The following is a 9,349-nucleotide window of genomic DNA, read 5'->3' as shown; positions in this document are numbered from 1 at the left end:
CATATCTTTAAATTTAAAATATATATATATATATATATATATATATATATATATATATATACACTCAAAATCCGTCCCAATTAAATGCATGCGTGTTACCCAAAAAAATCATGCATGTTACCAAGTGAATTTTGCAACAACCGATACATAAAGGTCAAAAATATCTTTCTAAAAAATTTGATTCTCTTTTGATAGACATAAAGCCGATACAATCGGCTTCAATCACATTTTTTTCGAAGCTTTTAACACCACTATATTTACCTTCCTTCACTAGGGTTTTTTACTCACCACACATATCGGCTTCTTCACTTTTTTTTACCCACCGAGAGAGTTCAAAATATTGAAGCACGTCGTACTCATCAATGGCATCTTCTTCACAGGTTTTTATTTTTAATTTTCATGAAATTGAATAGAATAGAATAATTTATGCTAAAAACCGATCGGTCCGGCCGGTGAAGTGGCCGGATAAATCGGTCCGGCCGAATTCATTATTTAAATGAAATATACGGCCGGATTGAGTTTTCCGGGAACTTCACCGGCCGGACCGATCGTTTTTTAGCATAAAATATTCCATTAAAATTATTTGTATGTTTATATTAATCAGTTAGTAATTTACTGAATTTAATTTAATTATATTTGGTTAAGTAATTATTATTGCGAGTTTTGCTGGGTATTACTGAATTTGTTTCAATCTGAAATATTTGTTTAAGTAATTATAATTGCATTGTGTATGTGGGCTTTGTGCGATTTAATAAATTAAAGTATTTTATGCCGATAGAACAACTACCCGGCCGGCACTATGCCCGGAATAATGAGTCCGGCCGGGACAGTTTCAATCTGAAATTTACCCGGCCGGATTCATTTTACCGGACACTTCGCCGGCCGGATAGTTGTTATTTAGGTATAAAATACTTTTTTCCGTCTATCTGTATGTTTACGTTAATTATTACTATTTTACTGAATTTAATTTAATTATAATTGTTGAATTATTAATTAATGAAACTGTTATTTCTTGGTATTAATTAAATTGCAGTTTTTTAATATTTTACTGAATTTAATTAAATTGCTTGGTATTAATTGCAGTTTAATATTTTACTGAATTTTTACTGAATTTAATATTAAATTGTTGAATTACTCGAATTTTACTGAATTTAATATTAAATTGCTGAATTTTACTGAATTTAATTGCAGTTTAATATTACTGAATTTACTGAATTACTATTTTAATATTTTACAGAATTTGACTATTTTTCTCGAATTTTAGTATTTTACTGAATTATTGAATTTTAATATTTTGCGGAATTTAATTGCAGTTTAATATTACTGAATTTTACTGAATTTAGTATTAAATTGCAGTTTAATTAAATTGGTTGGTATTGATTAAATTGTAGTTATTTAATTATGCCTATTTGTATTATTTTTTAATTTTTTTACTGAATTTAATATGGTATTCATTTTGTAAATGAATAGGCGAATGTCCCATATCTTCGTCGCGACACTATAGACCAGACGGAGGTTGCTATCAGCACCTACTATAGGGATTCACATTTTCCGGACCTGGTTGAAACTTTAAATGTGGTCGGCGAACAGTGCAATTCAGATTTATTGGGAAGATTTAGAGCATCATGTTTTGGGCATTTCACTGATTGGAGGCCCGGCGCGAAGAGCAATAAAGCATTACACCAGATTGTATCGAGGCAGATTGTGTCAGAAGAAAATGAGATCTGCTTCTTTCTGTGCGGAGCACGAGTCAGATTTTCCCCTGCGGACTACGCATTAGTGACTGGGCTCAATTTCGGGGGATCGAGGTTCGATGCGACATTACAGCACGACTGCAGTCGCGTGGAGGCATACCGACGATTCTGCGGTACGCGAAGCATGACCATACAGTCGCTCATCAAACGCGTGTGCGATTTGGATCGTCGAGTGGATGATGAGGATGGGAGCCTGTACCTTCGTGCTGTCCTCGTGTGTGTGGCTCACACCCTTGTTCTTGGGTTGGATGCGCGGGTACAGCCGTGGCTTTGGGTTTTGGTGGATGATCTGGCTGCGTTTGATAGATTCCCCTGGGGCGCGTATTCGTATAAGATGTTATGCCATTATACGACAGATGTAGGAACCGGCGAGAAATATCACTTCTACGGTCCTTCGTGGGCTTTATATGTCTGGGCATTGGAGCGCGTCCCGGGCTTCGGACACATGGTCGCAGCATCTAGCGGTGATCCGACAGCGCACCCTCGGTGTTTGAGATGGACTTTCAGGGGTAAGCCGAAGCTTCATGGTCTGCGCAATCTATTCGAGGGACAGGTAATCAGTTATTTAAGATTATCCTCCACACCGTTACTGGTTTTACTTATGTTCTAATATATTATCTTTGTTGCTTTCTAGGGTGGTGTCATGCCCCTGGAGCCCGATGCTGACGATCTGTCGAGTCACTACTTCATATCAGCGCTGACACCGGGCGAACTCTCGGTGAGCTTCAGGCCCCCCGAGAACCCATTAGCTTGGGGTGTCCAATTTCCACAGGGCACCGGAGCCCGTGTTGTGGAGGAGCGCGGGGACGAGGAGGATGTACCTAGACAGCCTCGTACGACTCGCAGTCACAGTGTCCGGGGCCCTGTGAGGGATGCTCGACAGCACGAGCCGGCTCGTCATTCAGTAGATCCGGGCTCGCGCCCTGTGAGGGATGCTCGACCCCACGAGCCGGCTCGTCATTCAGTAGATCCGGGCAAGCGCCCAGCGCCACATACTTCTTCATCGTCGAGCGGATCTCGGACTGTATCCAGTCCCAGCGAGGGTGAGGTGGATCGTAAGTGGGTGAAGAAGACGATCCGTCAGGAGATTAAGAAGGCCTTCGGCAAATTCGTGGAGAAACTGAAGAGCAAGGGTAAAAAGGATAGGTGCAAGAAGAGCAAACATTTCCGAGTGCCCGACTCCCCTGATGATGATGACCAGCGACGGTCCCCTGATCCTCCACAGCCACGGTCTCCTCCACAGCGACGGTCTCCTCCACCCAGTGCTTCAGGGCCCGACGCTTCAGGGCCAAGCGTTTCACGTTCCTGCGACGACGACCCCCGCGGTGAGGAACCACGCCATCCAGAGACCTAGGATTACGACGAGCAGTGGCGGGCCATGAATCAGTCTGTTTAGGGCGACTACACACCGGCGGAGCAGACTTTTGACTGGTCGACCCAGGTCTACCCTCATTGGTCTTCCCCATTCCTGAAGCCGCAGTATAGAACAGAGACCCCGATATTCTTTGCTGAACCGCTCACTTCTATTGCACCACATGAGTGGGGACAGTCCAGTTCGGCAGGACAGGCTCAGACGGAGGAGCCTGAGCCACAGGCAGAGCAGCCACAGGTACTGCTGCTGCAGCACCTAGAGCAGCCGCCGGCAGAGCAGCCGCCAGCAGAGCAGCCGCCGACAGAGCAGCCGCCAGCAGAGCCCCCGCGTCGCAGTCAGAGGGTGAGGCGTCCGTTTAACTATCAGCGATCGCCTTGGGTTAATAGCCAAATGCCACGTCCAGTGACACAAGTCTGCAGTGACCATTATGAGAAGTGGATGGCTAGGTGTCGAGAGGGTAGGGGTCGTGAGATTTATGTCAAGGCAAGTGGTGGTTTGCGGGAGTACGACGACTTCGCGCGGGTGGATAATGTCAGCCAGGAATTCACAACTGGGGTAAATAATCTATTGATTTTAACATTGTTAAATTACTTTCTACTAACTTATTGATTTTAACTTTGTTGCAGGATATTGACTTGTATTTCTTAAGCTTGAGAAATAGACTTCGAGCTTCAGCAGATTTACTGGATGACGTAGATATGAATAACACAATCATATTAGACACGGATTGGTTTGTAAGTAAACTTTCATTATTTGTATGTTTTCATTGGTGCGAATATAAATTATTAATTATTTCTATTGATCTGTAGATATACCTCCAGGGCGAGTGGGACGCTCTATTGGAGAAGTGGGCAAGAAGTGAGTTTACCCCAGAGGAGTATCATATATTGACGCATGGAGCAGTAGCTGATGGTTGGCAGCCCCGGATAGACTGGCTCTGCCAAATACGTGGAAAAGCCGTTAAGGGCCATGAACTTCCTCCTGGTCATATAGGATGGATGGATGCCACACAGGTAATCAGTTAAACAATTATTTGTCATTAGTCATTTGTGCTTTATATGTTGTTTCTTATCAATTCATTGTGGTTTGTCATAGGTTCTCATGCCAGTCATAATTGGCCACCATTTTGTCCTATGTCGGATCCGGTTAGGAGAATTGGTTTGCGAGGTCTATGACCCAGTATTCCACAAGCTATCACCTCGACAGCAGGATGGTCGAGTTGGTGAACTACTGCCTTTACTGAGATTGTTGCCAATTGTCCTTCAGTTGGCGAGGTGGCTAGACGACACATCCATTGATTCGACAGTGGCAAAGGAGAAGTACCCACTTATGACAGCGGTGTTTGCTCCAGCGGAGGTTCAGTTTCACCAGCAGGACTCTGTCAGCTGCGGGCCTTTCGTCTGCATGTATGCAGAACGACTGATATCTGGCTCTCCATCCATTGAGTGGGGTAACCACAACGTGGCGGCATACAGGGCCAAGATTGCTAGATCTATATTTTCGCTGTGTGAAACTAGGAAAGCCCGTATCACTAGACTTGGTTTTGCATAGTTTTGTATATTGTTACATTAATGTGTGCTTCTATTTGGTTATTCAACGAGCATTATTTCCTGTAAATCATTCCACCTTATCGAATAATAAGATAATTCAATCAATATCATTAACTGTTACAACACACAAATACATCCCACTACTCCCTAGGCTCAGTCGCCCTGCCAGCGCACGTTCTCTTGCTGTGTCCTTCTTCATGGCAGATGCTGCACTTCTTTGGTTTACGACGCCTGATACTAGAAGACTCATCGGCTTGTGTGCTGGTGCCTTCACCACCACCTCGATGTCTACCTTCTTTTGGGCGCCCCGCTTGACCTTTTACAATCAGAGGTAATACAACCTGCTCAGCGATGTGCTCGGGAACCAACCACTGGCGTCTCGGCGGGAGATTATTAACTTCGCGAGAGTAAGTATCGATAAGAAAGTCATTCGTGTAGTACGAGTCTACATACTCCGCGATCGTATCACCGGCTTCACTATAAAAACAAACAAACTCCGATAGTAATCAATATAACGAACATTAGAACATATTTACATTTCAATGAACCCGACAGTAATCATTTCATGATCGTACCTTATTGCAGCGATTGAATGAGAACAGGGCAGTTGGTCTAGCTGAAATACTCGACATTCGCATTTTTTCTTCTCTAGATCCACCTTGAAGCTTCTGTCAGCAGTTTGCACCTTATACTTCATGCCACTCAACCTTTGTGCAGTGTATCGACGACTTTTTTGGACTTCAATAGCTACCCTTTTACCAGCCTCAACAGTCAAGCCTTGCTCGATTTGTTGTGCAGCCCTTAGTCGCTCGCTGAACCATTTCTCAATAACAATTCTGATTGCCTCTAACATCGAGCATATAGGAAGTCTTCTTGCCCACAACAATCTGGAATTAAAAGCTTCAGCAGCATTTGATGTCATAAAACTGTAGCGTCGCACAGGCATAGGACACATCGAACGAGCCCACTTCTCCGGCCCAATCCCCATTAGTTTATCGTACGCGGCTCTCTTCATAACCTTCAGGGCGTTCATAGCCCTATTGAAGTCGGACTTCTCGTACGCAAATGCAGCTTGTCGATACACCTCGACCACTGCCTTACCGTAATGCTTCAGGTTATTTTGCAAATGGTAGTAGCATAGGCCGTGGGTTGCATTTGGTAACTCATTCCTGATAGCATTGGCAATGGAGATATGCTGATCAGAGACAATCAAAAGTGGATCGGCTTGGCCATAAACACGTCGAATGTGTGACATGAAATAACTCCACGATTCATCGTTTTCTTTCGGGCCAACACCATACGCGAGTGGGAACAAACTCTCGTTGCCGTCCTTCGTCACTGCAACAAACAAAATACCCCTATTCTTGCCCTTCAAGTGTGTGCCATCGACGACAATCACTGGCCGTAAGCTGAACATGAAAGGGGTAGCCGAAGCTGCAAGAGCAACAAATAAGTGTTTGAATCGGCCATCATCGTCAACTTCCCACTCCACCCTCGAACCGGGATTGGATTGTCTCAACATGTATAAGTACTTGGGCAGCATCTCGAAGGACTGATCATGTCGACCATAAACCATCTCAGTGGCTCGATTACGGGCTCGCAATGCAACATCGTACTTGATCTGTACGCCAAACTCACGTCGCAGCTCCAGCTGGATGGCCTTCGGCTTCAAGATCTCGCAATCGTCGTGTATCTTCTGTGCTAAATATGCTGCGACGACTTTTGCGGGGGCCTTTATTCGCGCTACGCGCCCTAGCTCACCGTCGCATGAGTGCTCATTGGTGAACTTATACACTCCCCAAATGACTCCATCTTGTGACGATGCATGGAGCTTGAAGGGGCACGTATCTGAATGCTTGCATTTGACGTAGACTCGTCTGCTGTCTGATTTGCTGACAGAAAATTCCTTGCCCTGCTTCATGTTCCACAGACCGATTGCAACGATCAGATCATCTTTGCTATTGAAATACATATTCTTTGACAACTCCCGAGGCAATAGCTGATAATCTTCAATATCCACAAGTGCCGCTGCGGCGTCCAACGGGATAACCGGAACTAACCAATTAGTTAGTTCATCTGCTCCAGGAACCTGTTCGTCATCATCCTCGTCGATCTGCAAATTCTGCCAACCTGCATATTCAATCCCCGCCCTTCTCACGTTCTCTGGCTCCGACAAGTCTTCAGAGGCGCTTGTATCAGTCTCGGCTTCAGACGATGGAACATAATCTTCATCTACATTACCAGCATCCTCCACAAACTGAGGCTCGTACGTATATTGATCATCAGCTGGACCCCAACAACGATCAGTTGTTGGGCGATCGTACTGGTACGGATTTGGCTCATCCCATGAAGTCCAACCCGTTGACTGATCATTACCCCAAGTGACCGACGGTTCAACACTTTGTTGCGCCGGTGAATCTCCGGCTGATAGGTCTAAATAAGCATATCTTTGGATTGCTTCCAATCCGTCCCCACCTTCGAATTGTGCACTGGATTCACCTCTATACCCGGAAGATTGAGGGAGATCGAACGAAGGAACATACACTCCTCCACTGTAATCGTCTTCGACAACATAAATCTCAGGAAAATGTGGCTGGGACGCCAGCAACTGAAGCAAATCATTGTCATCGGCAAGAATATTTTTACTGTATACCCTGCCATTTAATCTCTTCGTCAAATAATACAAGCTGTAATTAGTGCTCAATGAATTCTCCATCATCAGGTAATTTATCATGTACACCGTACTGGCCATTGTGTCTCCGAAAATATGCAAATTCTTAGAAGAGCCGCCGATGTACTCATAACCATTGAAGGCACCTCCATAATTAACCACAAAGTATCTCCCATATTCATTCATCTACAGAAAAAATAATAAATAAATAAATATATGATGTAAATGGAATACAATGTTAAAATACAACATATAACATGTTAATACACTCGAAAAACATCTATCCGCCCGGGGAAGTAGCCGAGGAAATGTGTCCGGCCGTGTATTACATGATATATAATTACACACGGCCGGACACATTTTCAAGGACACTTGTCCGGGCGGATACATAATTTTCGAGCATAATAACATGAGTTATGTAGCAATATATATGTATAGAACTAAAATGCAACTAATAATTACTAATTAATACTTTAAAACATAATAGAATTTGCTCTAATTCACATGTATTTCCTTCAAACGTGGCTTTAAATCATAGTATGCTATAATATGCTAATAATTCACATAAGCATATAGGATCAAACAAAACATTGAAAATAAACAATAACCAACTTAAATTACATTTCAAACGTAAAATGACATACCTTTAAACGTTCGGATGAGAGAATTCACAAATAATAGCTTCACCACTTGGAAAATATTAGAATTTCTAATGAGTTTGAGTGTTTTTTCACTTTGAGTGTTCGGATGAGAGGATGAGAGAATGAGAGAATTCACTCATATATAAACAAAGATTCCTTCATTTCACGTGAATTTCAATGAAATTAGAGTGTTTGACATGAATACTTTACTGACAAAGCTATTTCACATCATATTTGTCGTTTATCATCAATTAAAAAAAAAAAAATTATGTCCCTTAATTGAAGGCTAATTAATCGATGGAATATAAATACAAAAAATTAACACAATCCATATTAGCACTCAAAACACACATAGGAACCAAAAAAACATCTATCCGACCGGAACATATATGTGTCCGCCCGGTGAAACCTTGTGTCCGGTCGGACACTTGTTTTTCCCGGTCGGACGCTTGTTTTTTTTTTTTCCAATGTGTGTTTTGAGTGCTAATATCGATTGTGTTAATTTTTAGTATTTATTTTCCATTGATTAATTAGCCTACGATTTACTTGTAAAACCTTCGATTTTAATTCAAAAATAAATAAATATTATTTTCTCTGTCAGTATTTCACATGTTCCAACACATATTTGACCGATTTCAATGTTTAAATTGATGAATTGATGTTTTTCTTACACTTTAACAACTTTTGTCATAGATGTGTAAGAACTTTTGCGGAAAACAATGCACATCCATCACATTCAAAGGGCATTTTCGGTTCTTTACTTATTTAGGGCATGTAGTGCTTTGCATGATAAGGGTGGGCATTTTTCAAATTATTCATAAGAGAAAGGGCACTTTAAATTTTGCCTCCTCCTTAATCTCTGTGCCCAAATGAAGTGTGTCTTCATTATTGGGACAAAGGGAGTATAATGCATTAATTTATCAAATACTTCATCCGTCCACGAAAGAACTTTCTATCTTTCCTTTTTGGGACGTCCACAAAAAAACTTCCTACCTAATTTTGGACTATACCCCACCACTTATAATTACTCATATTTTTCACTTTTCACAACTCCCAATATTAATTATAACACCTTTTCACCACTCTCAATACACTCAACAATATTTTTTCTTAAAACTCGTGCCACTCCCTCTTAGGAAGTTCTTTCAAGGACGGAGAGAGTATAATATATGTTGTTGTCAAAGAAAAGTGGAGTATTTTTAATTTATGAATGCATTAATTAATCGAATAAATATATGCATAGATATGAGTGAAGTAAAACAACTCAATTTTTTTTCTAAATTTGTCTCACTGAATGTATCAGCGATCATGCATGAGGTTCATAATAAGTCCAACCAATAAATATCAAACGCATGTGCAAT

General features: G+C 42.0%; 1 protein-coding gene across 1 annotated transcript; it reads left to right on the top strand.

The window, feature by feature from the left end:
- Positions 1 to 1,878: 1,878 nt before the first annotated feature.
- LOC131002324 (uncharacterized) lies at positions 1,879 to 4,677 on the top strand. The gene is made up of 6 exons (XM_057928814.1): positions 1,879 to 2,307; positions 2,389 to 2,619; positions 3,151 to 3,681; positions 3,753 to 3,860; positions 3,936 to 4,139; positions 4,222 to 4,677. Exons 1-6 carry the CDS (start codon positions 1,879 to 1,881, stop codon positions 4,675 to 4,677), a joined length of 1,959 nt encoding a protein of 652 aa, XP_057784797.1.
- The last annotated feature ends 4,672 nt before the right edge of the window (positions 4,678 to 9,349 follow it).

Source organism: Salvia miltiorrhiza, unplaced genomic scaffold, assembly GCF_028751815.1.
Source record: "Salvia miltiorrhiza cultivar Shanhuang (shh) unplaced genomic scaffold, IMPLAD_Smil_shh fragScaff_scaffold_107_1, whole genome shotgun sequence".
Taxonomy (NCBI): domain Eukaryota; kingdom Viridiplantae; phylum Streptophyta; class Magnoliopsida; order Lamiales; family Lamiaceae; genus Salvia; species Salvia miltiorrhiza.
Note: the sequence above shows the minus strand (reverse complement) of the source record. Positions and strands in the feature narration are given on the sequence as shown.

Bases quoted from the DNA above. Each gene is read 5' to 3' on its own strand.
- LOC131002324 (XM_057928814.1), top strand. From the start codon at position 1,879: ATGACCATACAGTCGCTCATCAAACGCGTGTGCGATTTGGATCGTCGA. The intron at 2,308-2,388 runs GTAATCAGTTAT...GTTGCTTTCTAG, and splicing joins GCAATCTATTCGAGGGACAG to GGTGGTGTCATGCCCCTGGA. The intron at 3,861-3,935 runs GTAAGTAAACTT...ATTGATCTGTAG, and splicing joins TATTAGACACGGATTGGTTT to ATATACCTCCAGGGCGAGTG.